The sequence below is a fragment of the Aptenodytes forsteri genome, unplaced genomic scaffold (assembly GCF_000699145.1).
Source record: "Aptenodytes forsteri isolate BGI_AS27 unplaced genomic scaffold, ASM69914v1 Scaffold71, whole genome shotgun sequence".
NCBI lineage: Eukaryota > Metazoa > Chordata > Aves > Sphenisciformes > Spheniscidae > Aptenodytes > Aptenodytes forsteri.
The window spans coordinates 1898240-1923091 of NW_008795923.1; the positions used below are offsets into that span (position 1 = coordinate 1898240).

Consider the following 24852-nt stretch of genomic DNA (forward strand, 5'->3'; position numbering starts at 1 on the left):
TTTTAAAAAGTGACTAACATTTTAATTAAGAGATTTTATATTGATTAGTTTAATAAAGTATGAGCATGGTAATGAAATGAAATAATGAGATGATTACATTCAACAAAACTTTTCACTTGTAATTAAACACAGTCTAAATGTACAATATGTAACTTACAGAAAATCATCTCTTAAATTCCCATTGTAGGTTCCACATAGTCCTAATGTTCTTCTCTTCCAGCCGACATCAACTTGAACATAGATCCTCTCTCCATCTTTAGCAAACAGTATCTTCAAACCAAAACTAGTTTTCAGTTGAACAAAGAAAGAAGATATATTCTGAATTTCAATAGCCCCTGCACATAGCAATAGAAAAAGAAAAACAAAGCCACTGAAATCCAACTTCCAGGTTGTGTTGGTTTAGCCCTCAAACAAAATAGATTTTGAAAACTCAGAAATAAAATGAGAAAATATGCACAACCTCATCGGCAGCCAAATAACCTCACCCATTCTCCATCTGAACTTATGAGACTACATATCTTCTTCATTAGTAACACAAATCAGGAATTGTAACTATTGTTGACAATAAAAAATCTCTCACCTTCCTGTACCTGTGAGTTATCCAGAAACCATTCTCGCATTTCTTTTTTTTTTTAGAAGAAAGCAATGCAACAGCATGCCTCTGGCAATGAGAAGAGAAGACAAGAAACCACTTGTTTCTTAGTCTCCAAGGATGTTATAAGATTAATTAGCAGATGTCTGTAAAGTGTATTGCAATCTTTAGATAGAAGGTTCTCTCTTACTACTATTGATATGACATCAGTATAGCTCCTTCCTTAGACTGTATGTGAACTAAGGCCCTATCAAATTCCCAGCTTTCTTTCCCAGCAAATCCATTATGTGAGGAAATGGAAATTTCACAGTCACAGCATTAATTTGCTACACATTGTTGGGCTACTTGCAGCTGCAGGCTTAAAGCAGTTCTACCTTCACAAGCAGCCTCCACGCATGCACATACACACACTTAGGTGCATAAACTGAGAAGAGGCAGATAAAATGCTTATGTGAGCTTAAAGCTGTTCTTAACTGATAAGACTTACTAGATACACCCAATTATCAAGAATGTGACACAAAATATTTGTCATAGATTATATTTGTTGCAGACTACGGAAAGAGACAAAGTGAATAGGGACTGATTCAAAAGACATAAAATGAAATTATCAATTAAATTATGAAGCAGAACTGTCAACATAACTGAAAGTATAACTAAGCTATGAAACTTGTTGCCATAGGAAGCTGTGATTGCCAGAAGCAGAACTGTGACTGGATAAATTCAGTGAAGAAAAGACATAGCTGTAACCACCAGCACAGAACTCCCTAAATTCTGTTTTGCCGGAAGCTGGGAAAGGAAAGGGAAACTCCCACTTTACTCTTTCAGAAAGAGACTAAAAATTCAGTAAGAATTTACTACTGATCACTCTAAGGTACAAAATTTAGCAATATAATTTCCACCTTCAGTGCTTAATTTTATAACATCCTTTTAAGGCTGATTTATTTTACTATCCTTTCCAAAAAGGTGAAGTAACCTGCCTGAAATCACAACATAAGTCAGCACTGAAAGCAGCGTAGATCCCACAGAGCACATGGATTCTATTCCATGCCATTTATTACAAAAAGCTTTAATCAGGCTAAACCTTAACATCAGCATCAAGATGATTTCCAACCTCTTTTCACCTCCCTTCTTTTTCTTACCTCCTCCCCCCTAAACACAAACAAAATAAGTGGAATCTCTAGGTACTCTGCAAGATAAGAAATGCAAAGAAATGAGGGCATAATGGAGGACTCTATTTCACAGGCTGAAAAAAGTACATTTCTAGAACCATTACTAAGGTTATAAGAAGTAAGTGATTGTACATTTCATAAGTTATGTTTGAAGAAATTCCTTTTTCATAGACAGATATTATTATAAAAGCTTTGGAGCATATAAAAGAAAGAATGTGAACCCTGGTAAAATTCTACTCCATGCACTTCTTACCATTAAGGTATAAAACTTGGTTAGGGCCAGTTTGGACTTGACCATATCTCGTGAGTGTTACTTGTTTGCTCACATCATCTTCAAGAACTAGTGTTATAGACTCAATGCAGGCATGGTCAAAGTTCTAAGTAGAAACAAGTTTCACCATCAGAAACAGGCAAAGAAAGACATTAATATCATCACCATGGAAAGCAAAAACAAACAAACAGGGGGAAAAACAGTTGTATAGAAAGGAAATACCAGAACTGTCATCAGGTAAATCAGTTGTAAACTATCACTCAAAGCATCAAACAGAGCACCCAAAATTGTATGTAGAACAAAATAAAACATTTCATATGCATATAAGAGCAAGGAGAATGCATTTTAGCTATTATGGCAGTCTAGTAGTAAGTGGGCAGAGGTCCCCAAGTACTGATACTGGGGTTCAAAAGGCCATACTTGCATGGCCACCCTGGGTACTCCTCATTGCTGGGTTAACCAGTGTTTGAGCAAGGGTCTCACCCTGTCTACATCAAGCTGGTACGACCAGAGCCCAAATGCAGCAATGCAGGAGAAAGAAACTATTACGCACATGAAGGTGCTTCTTGCCTTCAAACGTAGTCATGATCTCTGACTGCAGACCAAAAGGATATAATTTCTCCAGAATTATACTACAATAATTTATAAATATCTGACTATCAAAAAATGGTGACTTATAAACTAACTCACACCCATCATTTTAGAGTGCTATCCAGGCAGAATTTATGAACCTAAGTACAGGGTAAAAAGTGACACATAACCAGCTTAAACCAAGCATCTTATGCTCCCCGCGTCCCCTATGTTTTCACCCAGAAACTTTCCAAGGTGCCTAGAGTTGTGCTAAGGGTCATTTCCAGTAGCATCCTTGTCTCTCAGTGGCTACCTAACCAACCATTTCATGCTTGAGGCCACCTGAAATGCAGAAACAGGAGTCTCAACACCTATGCAGGAGAAGGAGGTGCTTACAAAAAAAGCAGAGGCACAAGTTCATAGTCTAGCTTTTGAAGGGACATGAGAGACAGTCCCATAGTAGGGCAGCTTCAGTGCATCACTCCCTGCTGATGAGTTCAGGCATCCCAGCCCTCAGCACATGGGCAGCTGTGAGTCACTGTCTCAGAGCCCCTTCTCCTGAGAGCCTAGGTGACTAATAACATCATTAACTCCAGTCTCGCAGGTAAGTACTTTTTATAAGCACCTCTATTCATAAAGCCTGTTGTTGCATACCTGCCAAAATACTTTCAAACAAATATGTGTGGTGGCTAGTCTCTTCAATAGTTTTCTAAAAGGCATTGTTCCAACAAATTAAATATGTTAAAATATTTAAGTCACAAAAATGCGACTTACCTGTCCACAAGGTGCTTTCTGTAGAGTGATTGTGAATTTGTTTTTCCCAGTGCCTTTTACCAAAATGTACTGGCAGATCCCAAGAAAGGTAAAATGACGTCCATCAAATGTTGTGAAATGAGAGCTACCTGTGACGGAGCACTCAGCTTGAGAGAAAAAGGATAAACAAGAATGTTCACTTGCATAAGAATGTATCATTGTTCTGTAAATGATGGAAGAGAGATAAATAAGAAACTTTCTCCTTATTTCTAAGCACATAATCCAGGCTAACTTTAATCTGTCTAGCTATTACAGCATTTGGAAATAAAATATGTTATAAACACCTATTTCCATCAGATACCATCTCATATTACACACACCGATGTGCAGCATCTTTTGGTTCTAACTAGATGAGATGCCTTTGAGTCACAAGTTCTCTAAAATGCAAAAGAGTTTTCTCTTTATTACAACTCTGAAGTTTCCTAGAATCTTCTTCCTCATCATCTTTTGGCATAACTGAAAGAGGACAAGCTTCTTTCTCCTTCCTTCTAGGGTACTGTGGCACTGCTTGCTACCGCAGGTATGAAGAGGCTGCAGGTGTCTGTCTTCAGGGCGCATCTATATTCATTTTTCAGTTCAGATCAGGAGTGCACTGTTGAAGCAAGTCTCCAGCACATCCCCACTTCCTTCACTTTCATTCACACCATGGGGCAGTGTCAGAACACATGAATTAGATTCATTTTGGCTGCAACTACAGCAGGAGGTGCTCTGTGGGAGCACATCTAACTTGCTCCCGCTACTAACAGGCATTCAGTCCCTAGGACCAGACTAGAGTAGTCATAATTACCCCCCCACATGCACACACAACACACACAAGACATATGGAGTGGTTCTCAGTATCAACTGTTTTACACTACAGATCCACCCTGTCAAGCCTTGCTTAGTAACTGTGAAGCCTTGTTTATTACCTCATTCAGAGGCAGCTCCTTAATTTGTAAAAAATCCTCTGTCACAAGTTTCGTAGTATAATCTTGTCTAAGATACAGAACTGTCAAGGGAGTTTCATTACCCGACTACTGCATGTTCCTCTGAGTAACTCATTACAGAGACATGTAATCTTTAAAGATAAGGATCATTATCCCAACATGAACTGCTGTTACAAGGGAGAAAATACAGCACACTGAGCATCAGAATGATGTTTTTCTTATTATTTGCATTACAGTTGCACCTAGAAGTGAGGAGATCCTTATACCTGGCCTAGGTGCTGCACAGGCAGTAGAAATAAGCCACCTACCATAAAGAACATAGAGTGTAAACAGGAGATAGAAAACAAGACGTGGATGTAACACACTGAGTTAGGGAAGCAAATGGGAAAAGGTAAGATGAGCATGGTCAGGCAGTTAACAGCTTCACCCCAGATGGCCCACTGCTACTCTCAACATCCATCTGCTTAATCTTTCTTCTTAAATTAGCATCCCAAGCCCTTGGATCATATTTGGTTCTGTTGTCTTCTGAAAAGTTTATCCCTTATGTTCACTGAGGAGAGAAAAGAATAATGAAATACAGATACCTGGGCAATCATGATCAGTGCAGTTCCAAACGCCACCAATACAAATACTAAAAAGAAAAATCACAAAACACAGAAATTCAGTGTTCTGATCTTTAGCAAAAAGAGCAGCTTTGAGCTAATTAGTATGTCTTGAATTCACCCTTTCCATAAAATAGCCTGCATATTTTAGTGATACACAGGGCCCAGACTGTAAAACATAGATACTAACTATTCTTTAATATGTAGGTGTGACTATGATGTTAAACTAACTACGGGCAGCAGGCACAGAGAGAGGAAACACAGATGTGAGGCTTTCACATACCAGTTGCTACATTCTTGTTCAATTTTTGAGCCTACAGGGAAGGCAGTTCCATGATAAATACAAGGGCAATTCGACACAGAGATACAAGTTCCATTTTCCATAATGAGACCTATTGGGAGGGAAGTTAATAAATGAGATAAAAAACAAATTAACGAACTCCGGATCACTGCTTTCCCCCCACCTGACTCAAACATTCAAATCTGCCAGAAAGTGATCTCACCAGTCTTAACCAGGGACCAGCAAAAAGAGTCGCCCAGCGAGTGCAGAGAGCTCAGAGTGATGAATAGTGAAGCTCCCTCAAAGCCGTTGTCACTCTGAATAGTTGCTTTATGAAAAATGTCTGCCTTAAGCATGTAAAACTATACAGACTCAAAAATGAAAAGATTCTGAGATCACATAATCTTTAGTCCTTCTAGAACAGGACTGTTCATAGTCCAAGCCCTAATTTCTATTGAGTACAGGTCTCAGGAAGTTTGTTTTCTTGTACAGAGCATGAGACACATTCTGTTTAAACAAAACCTCAATAGATTTTGGAATATTTCAAACAAAGTGGATTAAATCTATGCAATATCTTATTGTAGCAAGCATTAGTGATGGCTCCAGATTTTAATTGATATTTCATTCTAAGCCACCTTTGTATTCTAGAGAAATGTTTAGAACACAATAAAAGGAAGAATCACAGTGAGAATAACAACAGCTAGAGCAGAATTTACAATATTCATATTTTCAGGCTTTAACTTTAAGCACAGTCTATTTAGACAACTATTATGATGTTGGATATTAGCTTTACACATATTTTTTCACATAAAATTGACAGTACTTACCATCTGGACAGTAACAGCCATCTAAGCAGTGTAGGTTGCTGCCAAGACAATCTTTTTCAAATGTGCAGGTTGGTGGACAACAGCTGATACAGTCACGGTGTACAAAGCTGTCTTCACACTTCTCAGCTAGAAAAAATACATGGTACATTGAACATTAGTGCAATTTCTCTTTCCATACTGGAGAACCCCTCTCTCTCAAATAAACAGTTGTGCAGCACTTCTGGTATAGGTAATTATTCAGATCAGGTACAATGGATTGTTTGGAGAGGTTTTAACTGAAGAGCTGTGGTGAATCTCTCATCAGTATTTAAGTCTGTCTTTACCAAATTCTTACATCACCCCTCCAAAAGAAGTTATAGTTTCTGTGACAGGGGAACATGTGCTCATATCTCAGCTAGTTCAAAGTCTTGTGCATGAGACTTAACGGCGATTGATGGGTGGTGGTGATAACTAGAAGGAGCTGGATTAACTGTATTAATTCTGTTATAGGGCCAGTAGAGGCTGAACGGTCGGTCATCTAGGAAGAGGGGCAACATCAGGTCTCCACAGATGTTTGTTCTTTGTCCTAGAATATGATCAGCACACATGATGTTTCAAGCAATCTGAGGAAACATGAATTTTGTATGGATCTAGATCAAAACACAATGGAATTAAAATATTCCTCTAGCAAGTCATTGACTTCATTGTTCGCCAGCAATAGGGAAGCTGGCTGATCTATTTCAGTATTGGGTTTGAGTCCTATAGTGACAAATGTTGTCAAGATGGAATTATTTGAAATGAATACATGGGTATCTCAAAGGTCACATAGTATGCTTTATTAAAGAGTCTTACTACAGGCAGGAAAGTCATCCCTCCAGTCCCGCACCGGTGACCCAGCATGAGAGCATGCTCTAGCGTACTCTGTCACCGCCCTGCAGTATGTTTCATCATCATCCACTCTGAAATGATAAAACAAGAGAGTAATCAAGGAACTCAAATCCCATCTACAAATCTTTGCCACAGGACACTGCACAGGATACTTCACACATAGCTGACACCACTCAGTCATAACGGTACACCGTGAAAATACTATGAAAAGGAACGAGCTATACTGAATACACTGTTGTGTTTTTATCATTTGATCTCACAAAAAGTTATTTCATTTTAATGCTACCACAGTGAACAAAACTACTCATTTATTACAAAAAAGATAAATGCTGCTTACGGTGAAAGAGAAACATGACCTTGTCTTGAAGACAATAGACAACTCAACAGTCTCAAGATCCACGTCTCAGGCCCTCTCCTTCCTGCATGATGTGGAAACTCCAACCTACACTGATATTGGACATTCTGGTCCAAGTAGCAAGTTCAAGTTTCCAGTTGCCTCGAACTTAGGCGAGAAGAACTCTGTTGGTGGACTCCTGACCTTGTGCTGAAGTGCTCGGTGCCAGAAGCGTTATCCACTGAATACTGTGGACAGGTTTAGGGATTTACAGCGTGACCTTGGGCAAAGACATTATCTCTGCCTTAGTCTATACAGAAGGAGCTGTACAGTGCACTTTTGCCAGGATCAAGTAAAGAGACATTCATCAGTGTTTAGGTAAGATCAAATTTTATTCAGATGTAAGTGACATAAGGCAAGATACCACCAACCTTTTGTTACTGTGAAAGTCCAACAATTCCCATCACTCACTGTGGAGGACTTGATGCCAAAATGAACTAGTCATAACATGACATTTCTATTATAAGCATGACTGTGACAGATCAGCTGAGTTTGTCTTTCAGCACACAAGATCATGCTTCCAAATTTAATGGTCTTAAGAATATATTATATTGTGTTTGTATTCTGCTTTCAACACATCTGTTATCAAATCAAACACCACTATACTCTTTGTTACAGTGATCAGAGTCTCTCCAGCTCTCCTTATCTAATCCAATTAAATGGGTCTTAATAGAAAGAATACTTGGCATATACTATGGCCTCACAAAAAACTTCATAAACTCACACTAAGCCACAAGAAGAGAGGTCTCTTTTATAAACAAAATAAGCCTAAATTAATGAGGTTCTGAGACACAGAAACTTCCTTCAAGGTTTTTAATATTCACACAATTCACATCAACGCACATATGCTGACAAAAATCAAATCCGCCTTAACACCATGACACTGATTCAATATCACATTTGAAAATTTGCTTTTCATTATTCTTCTTTGGCTAAGAAAAAGCCACAATAAACTCCTGACTTACAAAGAGACCATACAGAGGCAACTCACCTCTTCCCTGAGCAAAATCAATGTACAGATCATAAACTTCAGGAAGCACACTTCGGAGATTTGCCTACAAACACAAATTCTTCCATCTTGACTTTATGGTAAAGCAGAAAACTAAGAATTCATCAAAAATGAACTAACAAGTTGTATTGAATTATACTGAGTGATTCTTACTTTTAGTCTTGTGATCCTTTCTGTATGTTTTTGATTAAATTGATGATACTCTGAGAAGGCCATAATAGTATCTGGTAAAAATCCTGCTATTTATGACAATTACTTCTTAATTTCAAAACCCTACTAAAAAGGAAGTGGTACACTGCTCAGTCATCTATTCAATTACACTCTGGAGCACCAGTTTAACTTGAATGACAAGAACTAAACAGGAGTCTGGAGAGCTAAGGGGAAAATACCAGGTTGCATATAATGCCAACAGCTGAGGGGGTGTAACTCGCACCCAAGCCAATGAGAATTGAATTTCTTTTGACAACTCTGAATTTACATAAATAAAGCAATTTTGAAAAGTTCTATTAATTTGAACCATAGTGATTGCTCATAAAAACAGTCCAACTGTGTCAGACAAATGGTCCAGCTCCTCCAGTATCATTGATATTTCCCCCTAGTATCATCTCCATGTATTTTTGATTCAGGACCTCCATATACAGGTTTCAGGGTTTTTGTGATTAGCAGCTCCTCTTTTGTCATTAGTGATTCTCCATGGATTTTCTCTTCCATGTATTTGTCTAGTATTTCCTTGAATCTATGTAAACCTTTAGCAATCAAAATATCCCTTGGCAGGCTGGTTCTGTACCCTTTGTTTCCATACTAAATCACCCTTTGAGAAACCCCTTCTCTTTTGCTTTGAACTTAAAATCATAGAATCATAGAACAGTTTGGGTTGGAAGGGACCTCTAAAGGTCATCTAGTCCAACCCCCCTGCCGTGGGCAGGGACATCTTCAACTAGATCAGGTTGCTCAGAGCCCCGTCCAACCTGACCTTGAATGTTTCCAGGGATGGGGCATCCACCACCTCTCTGGGCAACCTGTGCCAGTGCTTCACCACCCTCAGCGTAAAAAATTTCTTCCTTATATCTAGTCGAAATCTACCCCCTTTAGTTTAAAGCCATTCCCCCTTGTTCTGTCGCAGCTTGGTTCCTCCTAACTTCCCTCAATGCTGCTCAGTTCTGGTCTCAAATGAAACAGTGAGCATTCATTTCAGGCGTCAAAAATAAATACACAAGAACTCCAGTCTTACCTGCAAAGATCATTCATACAGCTAGAAATATAAGAATACGGATCTATGCTTTCATGACAGCTGAGAAAAGGAAACTGTAGGAATATTTGGCACTTGAAGAGTATGTCCTGCACATTAAAGAGAATCAGTAAACAACAGTTAGCAAATACTTTCTGAACAAGCATAATCCTTTTTAGCTTTGTTTCCCTAATCTAGGGTCCTTTATATTCCCATTTAAATCTGAGAATCTTACAGTCTCAATTTATTATTATGTCTCCTTTATTATTCTTTCTAAAATTTGTCCTCTCTGCCTAGGCTGGCTTGATTGCATGCTGCTCCTAAACCAGCTGGGATGAAAGAGTGTGAAATGACAAAAAAAGCATTTTGTGTCAATGCAGGAGCTAAGCATGTTACTTCTGCAGTATTTCACAATTTCCAATATAATGAGGTGTAAGATGCCAGGACTGGAAACTGAACCCTAGTTTAATGCAGCAATGAAGAGCTCTGCCAGCAGACCTGTGCCACTTGGCACATCCTATCTGAGCCTTTGTACTTTTAGGCTAAACTTCTGAAGATCTTCAGACATTGCCTAGCAGCAGTTCTGATCTGAATCTTCCCTTTCTCAAAGCCTCAATGCATTTAAGGCTTTTTTCAACATGGTGTATATTGCTAGATTCTTGTACTATCACCAGGCAGTGAAGATTAAGAATATATATATATACACACACACACACATATATATTAAAAAAACATTATTAATTTACCTCAGTGGATTCTGCATCAGCTGAGCAAGGACTGGAAAAATCTGAGGCAGCAGGTACACAAGCTACATCATCTGAGGTTTGCACAGCCCAGCTATTTGCAAATTCAGCAATGTCTTCCGTATATTCACCGACTGCATGAAAACATTGGAAGAGCATCCAGGAAAAAAAAATTGTCAACAGAAACACAAAAGACAGCTTGGAAATTTCTGGTAGTTTTTCAATGTGCTCATTACCTCAGTTACAGATCTGTTCAGAGTACGGGTGGTGTAGAAAAATGTTATTTTTCTTTTTTAATTTCAGGTAGTATTTTATACTACATTTACATGAAAAGATTAAAAATATATGACAAGGTTGGGATTTTTTTTAAGTGCAATCACTGACAATTTTATAACAAATACACAAATAAGGACAAACATCATGCATTGAATACTTAAGAAAAAATACATTTCTTTAAAACAGTTTAAGGCTTTCATCATGTTTCACAAAGGTCAGTTAGCACTATTGTCTCCCTCCTTTTCCCTTGCTGCAGAAGAGCCCTGCAACAAACACACCACTACATGCCCAGCTCTCCTCACAGCATGAGCATGGGAGAATTAATGAACAAGATGCATGACTGGAAGTCATGGCAACAGGCTGAGGAAGATACACGAACATACAAGAAGGTTGGCAGTAAAGAAACAGACCCAAACTTTCCATATCTTTGCAGCAAGACCTAAATATTACATTTTCTCTGTGTTCATAAGTACGTTAAAAAGGGTACATTGCCCCAGCCTTGAAGAATCTTACAGTAATCGGTATCTATGCTATGCTTATCTATATCTATGCATGGTTAGGAGATAGGGTATTGAAATGAAATCAGCTACAGTTTTTTTCACAGAGCTGTACTATCCAAAACTTAATCTAACTTCTTCTAGCACAAGATGTACAAAGTTTGACACTCTGCAATGTGGAAAGCCCCCAAGCACACTAAACAGATATTTGTACTTGGATCTCCACAGATAAACAAAGATAAGATCCTAACCACCAGTCTATTTTACTTAAGAGCCAAGGATACTTAAGACATTTCTCCCTCTCTGACAGAATAGTTCTTTATGCAGAAAATCCTTCCCAAACATAAAAAGCTGGGTTTTGGTCTAGAGGTAAACCTGTTGACATAACTCTGCTTCTGCAAAAACATTAAAAATATTTTATTTACATTTTGACATGGCTTGAAAAAAATTTCTAAGTCCTCAAAAAATGCCACAAAATAAAATGTCCTTGAAACAGTTCTATACACAGATACAGCCTTGTATATTGAAGAAATACAAAGATGCCGTTAAAGATGAAGATAAGGAAACAGAAAAGGAGTTTGTTTTTAAACTGTGCTTTGAAATGGATTATTACCTGCCTCTCAGCAACTTATTTATTTGGGGCATTGCAAATAGAGAGCATTCAGACTCTGGAAGACTCAGGATTGATGTAACAGCTTCCCTTACACTCTGGGGGGGAGTAGTTTAGCTGGGGGAGATAAACCATCATCCCAAACGATTTATAAGGTTTGGAAACACTTAGAAAAATGTTGCGGCTTAGAAGTAATTTGAAGTAGCAGTCTATTCTTGTGAAGGTATCAGAACTTCGTGCTTTGTATTTGCACAGAGTCAAGGTACCATGTTATACAACTGGTTCAAGGTTAAAATGATTCATAGCACTCTCAATCGTACATGACAATAATACTATCACTTCTGATAAAGAAAAATGCTAGAAGAAATGACGATGGTGAAGAAGTGTAGCTCTGGAAATGAAGAAAGCTAAGAGCTGGAAATCTTCTATAACAGATAATACATTTAAAGATATTGAAATTACTATTTTTTATAGATTGTGTAAATTAATGATCTCATCCAAACTCCATTTTTCTCCATTGTTACAGATCACAAGTTTTAACTAGTTATTAAACATACTATACTCTGGTGTGCAGAAGTTAATGCATGAAATGGGGAACTTGCTGCTCTCATGGCAGAACAGGTATGAGAAATTTATATTGGGCAGATTTTTAAAGACTATACAAAGATAGGTACGCTGCATCTTCCCTCACTTAGAAAGTCAAAAAGCTCCGCTATCAACCATAAAAAATGGGGAAAAACAGAGGAGGGGAAAAAAGTTACAGTGAGACAACTTTTGTGACTTAAGAATATGCCGGGCCATGGGACTAGATTCTCTCAGCAATTAATGGTAACAGTAAAACAGTCCTATCTTTGGTTTTATCAGAGACTGAGAAAAATATTCCTCATATTCTCAAGCTTGTTCTTTTTTTTTTTTTTTCACATTAGTTGCAAGTAGGACAAAAGTCCCTATAAAGTATTCTCTACATAGACTACAGAATATTCGACCAGCTTTGCAAGTCATCTCTGCCTCAGACGCAGCACTGGGCAACTCCTCATCCTACAGGGTAGTCGGAGGCCCATGATACACTATACCAACAGAGAGATATAAGGAACTCCCTGGCAACAGTTTTGAAATTTACATATTTCAACTAGCTTTTTTATGTTGCTCATATAAACGAATGACTCGAGATGGTGCTTTTTCCAAATGTTAATATTTTGGCTCTTCTCTCCTTCTCCCTCCATCCTTAAACATAGAGAAAACCACAAGCATTTGTTTATTTATTTATTATTTGAAGGCACTTTCATCAGCTAAGATAAACATACCCCAAGTGCTTTGCTGAGCAAGAAAAGGCTTAAGCATACATATAAATACTTTCTTGAACTGGGACCTTTTCCCTTAGCATCTTTAACGATGAGGAAAAGTAGAGCAGATATTCTATTTTCTACTGAAATAACTGAAACAGAATTCTGCCTTTTTACAGTATTATATTTAAAGTGAACATGGAAGCTGTTCACACAAGGTAAGGGTGTATTTCTAAGCTATTTACTTACTATTTTGCAGTATCAAGTCATCATATTTATTGCCATTAAAATTCCCACAGAGGCCACAAGGTTTTCCCTTATGATCTTCTGTCAGCTTAATATAAATACCAGAGTTTCCATCCCAAGCAAGAGAAAAGCCAAAGGTAGTCTTCACCAGAATATAGTCAGCCAGTCTCTCAAGGAAAGCATTTCCAACTGTCTGAGGCAACATTAATCTGGAAAAGTAAACAGCCTGCTTCAAAGATCTCAGATGAGATGAGGTTAGTGCTAGAAAAATACCACATAAAACATCACCTTCTAACTCACTAAGTCCTTTTTCACAGGTGTATACAGTCACTTCCATTCAATTCTTCATCATGTTTTTACTGTCTTTTCTTCTGTTTCCTTCTCTATATCGACCATCAAAAATGAATGCTTTTCTGCTTTATACCTCTATCAGTTGTACCAATTATAAGCCTGAAAGAATAATGAATCTTCGGTTTTCAAAGCCCAGCATGGGCACGTTGAGGAATACGTGATTTCATGAGCATGCTGTGTTGTGCAAGGAGCTATGTGACACTGTGACCACCAGCAGCCCTTCTGGGCACAGGGTCCTCACTGGGTTAGACGTCTGCAAATGGAGGAAATTGCAGTACAGAAAATCCTATTGACCAAAATACTATACATTTTCCTTCTTTGGCCAAAGACCGCTGGACAATAATATTGCAGCACAGATCTAATCCTAATCTTGCAAAGTTGCTTCTGTTGGGATGAACAGCATCACTGTAGCTATCAGTCTCAGGTGCTAACGGCTATAGCATTACATCAAAGGGGATGGCAAGAACACCTTAACAACTCTTTGAAATTTTCTGTACTTTATCACATCTTAACAAGTTGTTAAGGTACAACTCTTTGAAATTTTCTGTACTTTATCAACCAGTAAAACATACTTCTGATAGCCTTGCACTCATCTTTTTACTTATTAAACAACTGGTAAATTTGGGAGTTTGATGTACCTTGAGATGTTTTGTGGAGTTTTTGCCCCAAAGGGGCAAAGGGGTCTTAAGATCTTTGATTCAACCAGTTCATACTTGTCTAGAAGTAGATTATGTCTTACATTAAGTACAGCTACGAAGAATAAATAATGACTGCCTTGTTCAAAATGGTATCAGGATGCACCAAGAATTAGCTACAATTGTCTGATGCAGACTTTGTCTATACAAAGTAGGGATGGGTAACTGTTAGGTTACAGCTGGGAAGTTGAACACAAGTTTCATGTGGGGAGTGTATGCTATCCTCACTCAGGTATTACATCAGCACCAGCACATCTGCTCACACTGGAGCTCTATCAGCCCCAATACAGAACAGCGAGGGATTAATAAAGATATATATCAAATTATTTTCTCTGGCTGGTGTAAAAAGCATCAATTTCCCAAACTCCATGCTATCTTTTTGCAATAAAATCTTAAAACCCACATTAGAACACTTACTTGATTCCTTCTTTTCTTACTTCATGTCCTGAAATAGTTATTTCTTCTAGGTTTGAAAAAAATAAGCTGATGGACCTCTGACAAGTATATACCGAACCATAACAGTGAGGACTGTTATGAACCTTAGAGGTGAAAAATATACACACAATAAGAATAAATGTTTGTTCTCAATAATTTCATGCAATTTTTTATAAACTCATGTATGATATTTTACATTTCTATGCACCAATCACTGAAAGAGCTTTACAGATAAATACTTAGAATATAAAAAAATCACAATTACAAAGATACGCAAAACTAGAAGTTCACGCTACCAAATACTACTGAGAAATACAAATACAGCAACTGTTTAATAGCACAAAGCATCACGAGATAGTGGTTTAAATACTGGATAAAATACTCGGGTATTTTACGTAGATGAACTTCACACTGTAGTGAGCTATCTTATAACTGCCAACATAGGAGCTTGTTATTTGCACTGAGGAGACACCCCTGTTGTTCTCTTTCTAGAGGTCTGATCTACAAGAGGGGACTACAAACCAACACAAAACCTCAGAGTAATACCAGCATTCTCCATGCCAGCTGAGACTGGCACCAGATGAACTGCAACATGCCTTCCTGAACCACTCAGGATTTGTTGAGATTTTGGAGTGTTCCCATGGATTACTGCAGGCATCTAACTTATGTGGATCTGTTGAAACCCACTTCGCACTGGCTTTCTAGCCCCGCTAATGGAGAAGGGCAGGCTTTTCTGAAGTCTGCCTCTCCCCATTATGCATATATAGCATAGTGAGCCAGGGCATTGGTTTGAATCGCGTATCAGCTTCCGTAGTTTGAACACAACAATGGAAATACAAGTTTCAGTCAGCCAGAGAGAGATTTGCAAAACTGTGGCTCAGATATTGGCAATGTATGACTTCCATGACTGCCCACTACCAGAGAGAGGTGTTAAACAGATCTCAGATGCATGCTTCCAGAAATGAAAACCATGCAACTCCTATCTCAGCATGTCTACAGTTTTATGGCATAAAACTAGATCTCGCATAAAAAATGTGTAATCAGACCTTGGAACAGGCATGATAAGCCATCACTCTTCCTTTTTATAGTTTGGCAAAAAGGAGGGTACCCCTGAAGTCAGACTTCCTTTGCATTCCCAGCCTTCGGCATGGCAGAGTACGACTCCTGCAGGACAGTCCTTTTCCCCAGAGACCACACAGCTTTCGTTGGCCAGGGCATGCTCTCAGGACTTGAAAACTGTGGGTTCAGATTTACTCTAACTGATGATAGGGATATACGTCTCCAACTTTCTGTGCATATGCTCTAAGCAATTAACTACTACACAGTTTTGAATTAGACTCACATAGTCTAAGTGAGTTTTAAGCACATACCTACCCCAAGGGCTTGAGCAAAACTTCAACAGCTTTCATTAATCTCAGTGGGGCTGAGCCACCCAAACCTATGGGATGCCCTAGACTACGGTGCTTCAAAAGCATGTGAGCTGGTTTTAGACACCACTGAGGAGACAGGGGAATGTGTTGTGAATCTTAGATACCTACCATTATCTAAATAAAAATGTAGACAGAGTTTAGATAGCTCAAATATGACTCCTATGACTATGTGTGTCACCATTCTCTGAGAAGGATGGGAGTTGCATTACCAGTTTACTTGACAGTGCTGTAAAGCTAAATAGATTAGTAACTGGGAAATGTTTTGCCAACATAAGTAATGGAGGCTGTAAAAGTAACTAGAGCTATCGGTTTTGTAGAAAAGATCTGTTGGCAAACACATAATAGTGCTAACACGTACTCGAATTAATCTTCCTACACTGACACTTCATCCTGGAAGTAAAAACCAGTTACTGTCTCTTTGAGTGAAATAAACCAAACCAGGAAAAGCATTAGAGTTTTTACATGTATAAAGAAAATCATAATCAAAGACATCATAAATGTTACTAGTATTGACAGATGGTTTCTATGTAAACCTGGCCCAAGACAGAAACACAATCAAGGAAAATCAAAATAATTCCTGTGTTTTCTTCTCCTCTAGAGAGGTGGATTATTAAAGCCAGAAGGACCATAACGTGAGGATTTGGCAAGGGTCTTGGCTCTCTCTTGCCCAGCCTGTAGTGACTGCAGTGCTTCAACATTACTTATGACTTTTCTGAGTAAACATTTTCAGTTTTTAGCAAAACATGACATTTGTTCCAGCAATTGAATGTTAGTTTCTCTCTTTCCAAAGCAACTGGAATCCACTGAAATGTTGATTCTAGATTTTAATATAATCTTGGGCTTTGTTACAGCATTTTCTGAAAACTCTTAAAAGATCATAGCTGCACACAGAATCCAAAGAATTAAAATGAAATCATGGAAGGAGGATGTAACAGCATCTGTCTATATCCTGAGTGAATAGAAATGGCAGTTTTAATGGCAGATTTATCTTCACTAGATGCCATTATCTGGGCGGAGAGGAGGTCGTGTTTATAAACAAAAACTAGTCCTTGGAGCAGAAATCAGCATCTAAGTCTGCCCTTGCCCCTGCAAGCACTGTGACCACCACAGCTCAGAATTAGGACCCCTCTTGTCCCCTTTCCCCTGCCCAATCACCACCAAACCCCAACCATTGTGTAAAAAGTAACATAATGAGCTCATATGCTCTCCCCACAGTAACCAATAGCCTGAGAAATAGGGCATCTTCCTTCAAAGAGGGTATAGGTTTGAACTCTCCCTGACCCAAAGTCATTAACCGTGGATACTCAGCAATTTGAGGAAATTACTAAAAAGAGTGCCTTCCATACATAGGTCAATATGAAGGCTTTTGAGCTGTTAATCTTCTCTGCATGATGTAGAGGTAATCCAAAATTAGAATGCAAATCCCCAGAGGGGACAGAGTTTTCCATGGGCCAGGGAGGCAGCTCCCCGTAACGTGCTGATGGCTGTGAATCGAGGCCCAGTACGCTCAGGTGCCCAGCTATCAGGCAGGTGACAGCTGTTTGCACTTTACTCAGCAACTCAAGTTTTTGTACAATCTGACAGCTAAAGTTTATTGAAGTTTCCAAGGTCTGCTTTAAGACCCACTTTTGCTCCCAGAAAGGAGAGATCAGAGATCCTTTTTAGGATAGGGGAAGTAAGAAATACTATTTTTAATATACTGACTCTGTTGATTATCATTTCATCAGTGTTTTGAGTTACTGCACATAGGCTTAGACATTTTCCAGCGGCATAGTCTTATATTTAAGTAAGCAATGCAACGGTTTGATCCATTTATTGTCTCTCTACTTATTTTACTTACGATGAAAGACATATTTATGTGAGCTACAGACGTACTTACCCAAACAGTGTACTGGGGTGCTGGAGTACTGCAGTCTTTTGCAAAAATATAGGAGCAATTTCCTGGGAAGTAGTAGTAGATGCCATCAAATGTTTCAAAATGATACTGTCCCCATGATTTGCAAATCCCATCTCGGTCCTTACCAGTGTTAGGTACTGGAGAGAACACACTGAGTTTACAACAAGCACGATAATCAAAAACTGACAGGTGTCACAGGCAGCTACAAAAGTAAGAGCTCAGAAAGGAAATAAGAGCTTATAAAGGAAATACATAGCAAGGACAAAAGATAACCTCATTTCTTCAACTTTAAATGAAGTCTACTTTTTTTTTAATCTTTAGGCAGCAGTTTTAGTCACATGCGATCATCATAAGTTTTTAATTTGCTTCAGTGGAGACATTTTAATTATAGGTAGAGGCAAGGGATTTAGATCTACTGCAGATCCTGGAAAACAATTCTTCTTGTTGATCCCTACATACAGCAGCTTCCAGAAACCAGTGCATTGAAATAGTTGGTAATTTTATTTGCGGTAAGTCACAGTTTGTTAGAAAAATGCAGTGACTTTTTGGTTGTTCAGCTAACTATAAAAAACCTGGCTAGCTACTGATGTACGAGACAGTGATCTATCTGTTATGGTATCTATGTATCATTACAGCCCAAGTGCTAAAATGTAGGCATTCCTGATGTTGCTCTATATATATCCCTAACGCATATCATTTTAATCCTCTTAGCTACTAGTGGAATGACAGTCCTATTACAGAGGAATCACAAATATGCTGTTAACAGTATTGTTTTAAAAACCTGCACCTTAAATCTCACTTGAAGCTGAAACTTGACTCTTTTGGCCCAAAACTTACCAATTTGGCACCTGCTTCCTTGAGCCTGAAGTAACTGACAGTCACAGTCACCTGACTCTGTGCAGGCTGCTCCATTAAGGCACTCCTGAGGACATGAACCTGTAAGGAAGCATAGCAGCCTTTTAGTAGATACAGTATTTTGCAAACAGGCTGAGAGATCCACATTAAATCTGTTTATTTTTAAATCATAAGCAGCTATATTAGCTAAGAAAATTAACACCAACAATCTTCAGGTTTTAACATTTACTTAATTTTACCCTTTGTGTTCCTTGGTTAAAAGAGAAGCAAGGTTCTCTCTCGTTTGGTTTGAGACTTGTAAACTAACAAAGGAGCAAAAGGTCAACCTCCTCCCAGCAAACAAAAGGTCAAGTTCCCATGTAAAGAAACCAAATCCCAGCCCTGCTGATCTCGAAATACACAGGACACAGATTATTCTAATTGACTAAATTCAGCACAATTTATACATATGTTCAGCTCCTCCCTCCTAAGCGTTACAGCAAAGGGTACATTCAGCTTATAAGCAGCCCAGAATATATAATTTACAAAGTCAAAACCAATCATAAATAACCTTCCCCCCCATGCTAAAAAAAGTCAGTTAAAAGGTTATTTCTGCTTAAGAGGTGACTGAAGTCAGAGACTTACGATTCCATGGGAATGGCTTGTTTCATGTTATAATTAGTAATTGTTTCCAAAAGCAGTTTCATTAAAGGGTTTTATAGTCTGTTTGGAAGCTAAGACCTCACTGTCATCTACTAACCATTCGCTGAGGTGGGTCTGAATCATAGTTCTCCAAAAGTGGAGAAGAAATGTAGTCCCAACCCAAAATTTCATCAGGTTTTGCAGATAGTTGCTTTCCTTCTTGGGGGAGGATTAAAACCCTCGATACAAGCGCTTACAATCTTGCTGACAGAGATTAAAAAGCATTGCAAAATGCAGGAAGTAAATGAAATAAACGGGCCCTTCCACTCCCAATGAAGCCATGGTAAAGCTGCTAGTGACATTAAATGGGAACAAAATGGGACCTTTACAGTAAAGTACACATAGAAGTTACCAACGATTAAGAACATCAGCCTTCACTGTGGAAACTCCCTTCCATGCTTAGTTTTGAATTTTTTCCATTTAAGAATTGCTTTCCAAATATACACAGATACTCTGAAAATACCGACAAAGCAGCAAATACTGTTTATAGAACAGCACTAATGTGGAAAACTTCTTTGTCGTTGTTAGAATTGTGAGCTGTAAAATTACATATATTCAATTACATGGAAAAACACAACAGAAAGCACCTACCCAGGCATACGAATTTTCCAAGAAGGATACCAAAGTTCGGTTGCATACAATGAACTTTTCTGCAAAACAACTTCTGTAACTTGGACCTGCTTTACATGGTTGTACAATGCTTAAAACCCTCCAGGAGCAGCTGCGTGCTCATTGCCTGAGCACCCCTGTCCTTTCACATAACCAGTTACACGCCTCTCAGACATACTTACACCCTCTGCCAAGGCTAGAAAAAGTGGCAGAGAAGAAAAATTGCAATGGAACTAAACTTTAAAAAAAAATAATCAAAGGATTGGCTTAGTCAGCTGTTCAGATTTGGTTGTAAGGCATTATTTTGAAAGTACAATTTTAACAGGTATTTTCCATGATTTAACATGGATAAAAGGAGAAAATGAGACAGGGCAGGGTTTTGTAGGGGACATAATGAGGAGGGCTTCCACAACTCATGGTAACACAGGAGAGCTGGTAGCAAGGCAGCATTTTCAGGACCATCTCTCCTCCTGCGGGTGAGGAGCACGTCACTGACCTCCTGGCAGACTCCGCGTCAAGGGCCCATGAAGGTGCGACCAAGGAGAGGCAGCTTGAATCTGTCAGAGAAACATAAAAGCAAAATCAGGGTGTTTGTGCTTTACAAATGAGCTGATACGATCCTGAGGCCTTGCAGCCTAACATTGGGTTGGGACTTTTAATACAGAAGAGTAATTTGCAGCTCAGCCAGCACACGGCACAGCCCCTTGCGCTGCAGGAGGGATCGGCAGCCTGGGCCAGTGGGGAAGGCAGTGACAGCAGTAACCAGCACAGTGGGGAGGAGAAGCATGGCTTCTGGGGGAATTGGGAAGGATACAGCTGTGCTGTGGGATCACCGCTGGCCTCTTCTCCATGCCCTGCAGTGCCAATGAACCAGCGGGGCTCCACCTGGGAAGTTTTGCATTTACATTTGGAAGGAAGACTGAGGGGACAGAGAGCACTCCTGTCCTTTTCACTTTTTTCAAATACCAATAGTTGGAGAGGTCGAAGATGCGATATCCCTCCATTTTATCCACTCTCTTAACTCATGCTCTGTGCCTCACCCCAATCATCCCACTGTGGCCACTCCAGCTGCTATGGATTTCATGTTCTCCTTGAGATCCTTCAGAATTGCATTTCAGTTCATCCCAAAAAAAAGAGGAGGTGGATCTGCCTGATCTGCTTCCTGTCTTGTTTAGGAACCAGGGAGCATCGGACTATAAGAAGCCCTGGATCTGACCCAGCACTCTGCTACTGCAGCTTGTCACGTCGCATCGTCCCTTCCAAGAACTGATCCCGTTCCAGGCTGAAAGCACTCTGGGGTTTTTGCCCCCACTAGTCTGACTGGAAAATTTACCAGGGTGAAGTGCTGGGTAGTTAACTATTTCCCTCTTACATTTATTCATGGCCAGTTTAAATCCTTTTTTTTTATAAAGCTTGGCCCTTTCGCTTAAATAGCTCTTCTTCCCTGTGGTTTTTATTTATTCCCTCTCTGATGTTCTATGAGAAAACAGTTACCCTTCTGTGCTCCCCACAGGCGTATACGCCAGCCTTCAGCTGCACGACTAAGCAAAACAAATTGTTTAAGTCTTCGCTGGTAAGCTAATTTCTTTCTTCCCTCCTGCCGCCAGTCATTCGCCATGTCTGGAGTTTGAACTAATGGATCTCAAAGTGAATGGCACTGCGCAAGGAACAGGTTAGGTTAAGTCTTACTAATGCCTCATACAGTGACATAAAAACTTCCCTTTTCCAACTGGAAATACTTTGTGGGATGTATCCAAGTAGCACAATCTCTCTAAAATCAACCTGAAATGGACTGCATCAAATCACCTGGAAGGCCCCTGCACCAAAACTATTCCTGGTCCCCATGACCGTGCACAACAAGACCCATTTCCATTTCCCCTGATAGTTACTCTGAGCCATCCTCCTCAGGAAAGCGGCTTTTGGCCTTTGTGTTATTTCGGGGAGGTAGAGCGTCCTTGCTGTGACAGCACTTGCCTGCCGAAGGCCCTCCTGGGACACCATCAGTCCTGAGGGCCCATTTCCCTCAGAGGCTCAATTCACCTTAGCGCAGCGTTTCACACCAGCTACCTTCTGACTTGGTCAGGAGGCACGTATATCTCAAAGGGACTCGGAGAAAATCATCCATGGTTTGGCTGCAAGCTCCCTGCAAGACCATGAGGAGGGACCGCCTTGGGCTTCCCGCCTGCCCCCGTCGAACAGCCCTTGCTTGGGCTCCGTAGCCTGAGACGTGTACCAGCGGGGGAACAAGATTCCCCCGTTTACTATTAAATTGCAGCGCAACATTGCCAGAATGCAGTGTTGAGGCAGCGGTGGGCCAGGGCGGTGGGAACCAGGGCCAGGCTGGACCTGCCACCACACCACATGCGGGAGGGAGCCTTGCCGGTGGTGCCGCCATTGTGCCTGTCACCGAACACTAACAGCTTTCCGGGGCTCTCTGCTCGCCCTCACAAAAGACAGAGGCATCATGGTTTTATTTCCCATGGTGCGCGTCAGTCGGCTCGTCAAGGTGGGTTGCCCACTAGGTGCTTTGCTGAGAGTGAATGAAGGCATGAGGCCACAGGCTCAGGCGGGGGGTGAGCAGGTAGGGAATAGCTGCTCCTCCTCACTGTCCTCCTGTTACCGCAGCCCTTCTCCCCACAAAGGCTCCTTTGTAAGGACGGCAAAGGCCCAGAGCAGGAAAGGGGGAAGGGTTTCCCCTCCCTCCCGCTTTTGGAGGTATAACCTACCTCGGCTGTTACGAGATCTCTTTTCTGCCGAGTTGCATTAAACTCATTTCTGGAAGAAAACAAAAAGGATCTTGTATAATCAAAGGTCCCTGGAGCAACCTGAATAAGCAGCTCCCTGGAGAGAAGTGTTTCTCTCTGATTACCATCACTTTATCAAAGAGGTCTTTCTTGGGTTAACATTTAAAAAGGTGATTTTTTTTTTTCTTTTTTTTCCTTTCGTGGTCTCATTTTACAGAATTGGGCAGCACTCCAATCTCTGCTTGGACAGGGAGGTACCTGGAGCTTGTGGGGGACATGTAGATAGGCAAAATAGGCTTACATGATGGGATACAAAATTGTAAAGCGGCTTCGTATTTACTTGACGCTGCGTGTGAGTGGCTGCGAGTTCCCCAAGTGTCATTTGAATATACTGTGATGGTACTTTTAATAGCAAGAAATGACTGTCCAGCTGTAGCTGACTTAAGTTTGTGATTAAGTTTAGAAACAAGGGCATCAAACTGTAAAACATACTTAGTTTTATCAACAGTCCAAGATGGCATATCATTTGACATGCGTGTGTGTTCGCTAGATGTATTAGAGGTCATTAGACATCCAAAGCTATGTCCGACTGGATGCTTCCATTGAAATTGATGGCATAGTTCCCATTTAATTCAATGGGATCAGGAACATTCCCTAGTTTGGGGTTTGTTTGGATTTCAGCTTCTACATGAAAACTTGTATTGAAAATGTTTATTTTAAGGCTGTATAGCACTTACTTTTCTGCGCTTCAAATAGCAGCTAGGATTTTATCATGCAATTAAAACTGTAGAAGGATACTCATTTAATGTATTTTTCCAGTCATGAAAACATGATCTCATCCTGGTTTCATTCCATTATTCCTCTAAGCTCTCTTGAGACCATAGAAGTATAATTTTTCATAAGGACCTTCATTTTTCAAACAGAGGACCCATGCCCTTTATGTAATTTCTTTGGAAAGAGTCGTAAACATTCTGAAAGTGTGTTTTACATCCAACGTACATGTACATGACATTTTACATGTCAAATTCAAGGCTGTATTTTACTTTCTAACTTGCACTGCGTCACACTTATTCATTCTTGTTCTGTTTGTAGGACTTGACAAATAAGGAATAAAAACTTACCTTGAAGTTCTTCTCAAAAGAGAAAGCTTGCAATAAGATCCTGTAGATTAAAAAGTCATCAAGTTAAAATGTTTTTTCTACAGCCTCACTCTGCACTTGGCAAACAACAGTTTGTCAAGTTTAAAACACCACTATTGAATTTTGTTCTTTAATGATCCTAAGTTTTCCAGAGCATCTTTACACGAACTTTTTCGATTTCCAAGGGATGTAGCACTACATGCTTTCCTTTCTGAGAGTTTGATTCTCTCAAGTACTCGTCACCTGCAAGTTTCCACGGTCTCAGTTCCGGTACGTGCTACCATGAAAAAGAGCAAAGAGTTCATAGTTCTTCAGAGGCTCAGAACAAAACTGATAAAATACAAGAGGTGCTCAGAGTATTCCAGAATCAAACTTCCAGGGTGGTTACCTGTAATCATTTTCTGAATGTTACTTGTAAAACTCAATTGAAGTCCACTTAAAATGCTCTAGAGTCCATGCTTTAAAAGAAAAACAAACCAAACAAACAAAAAACACCCTTCTTTCTCATATTGCCTTAGAAATCTTTATAATTGCTGCAGGAAAACTGTCTACAAGATCCATTTGCATTACATAGAAAGTAGGATCGTTTCTATAACCAGAAGAGTGATTATTTACCCTAGCATTCTAAAAATGCTTAAACAAACTGCAGGTGCAGTCTGGTCAAATAAAATCATACCCCGCTGAAAATCATTATATGCTTACTCATCTGGCAATAATGGCAAGAAAGCCAAGAAACTTAAATTTCATTCCTAAATAATTGTTTTGTAACAAATTCAGACGTAAAAATGTATCTTAAAAAAAAAAGTAAGAGCT

General features: G+C 39.5%; 1 protein-coding gene across 1 annotated transcript in view; it reads right to left on the bottom strand.

Annotated features, from left to right (window-relative positions):
* The window catches only part of OTOGL (otogelin like), a 98435-nt gene that overhangs the window by 73189 nt on the left and 394 nt on the right, over positions 1-24852 (bottom strand). The window contains exons 2-17 of the mRNA XM_009284940.1: positions 24022-24061; positions 22883-22931; positions 20653-20713; positions 18849-18947; positions 17994-18148; positions 14667-14788; positions 13207-13412; positions 10295-10425; positions 9552-9658; positions 6882-6988; positions 6051-6176; positions 5227-5335; positions 4926-4972; positions 3377-3522; positions 2015-2138; positions 158-335 (exon numbers count right to left, since the gene is read on the bottom strand). Coding sequence (XP_009283215.1) covers positions 158-335; positions 2015-2138; positions 3377-3522; positions 4926-4972; positions 5227-5335; positions 6051-6176; positions 6882-6988; positions 9552-9658; positions 10295-10425; positions 13207-13412; positions 14667-14788; positions 17994-18148; positions 18849-18947; positions 20653-20713; positions 22883-22931; positions 24022-24061 — 1807 coding nt within the window. The remainder of the gene's footprint in view (positions 1-157; positions 336-2014; positions 2139-3376; positions 3523-4925; positions 4973-5226; positions 5336-6050; positions 6177-6881; positions 6989-9551; positions 9659-10294; positions 10426-13206; positions 13413-14666; positions 14789-17993; positions 18149-18848; positions 18948-20652; positions 20714-22882; positions 22932-24021; positions 24062-24852) is intronic.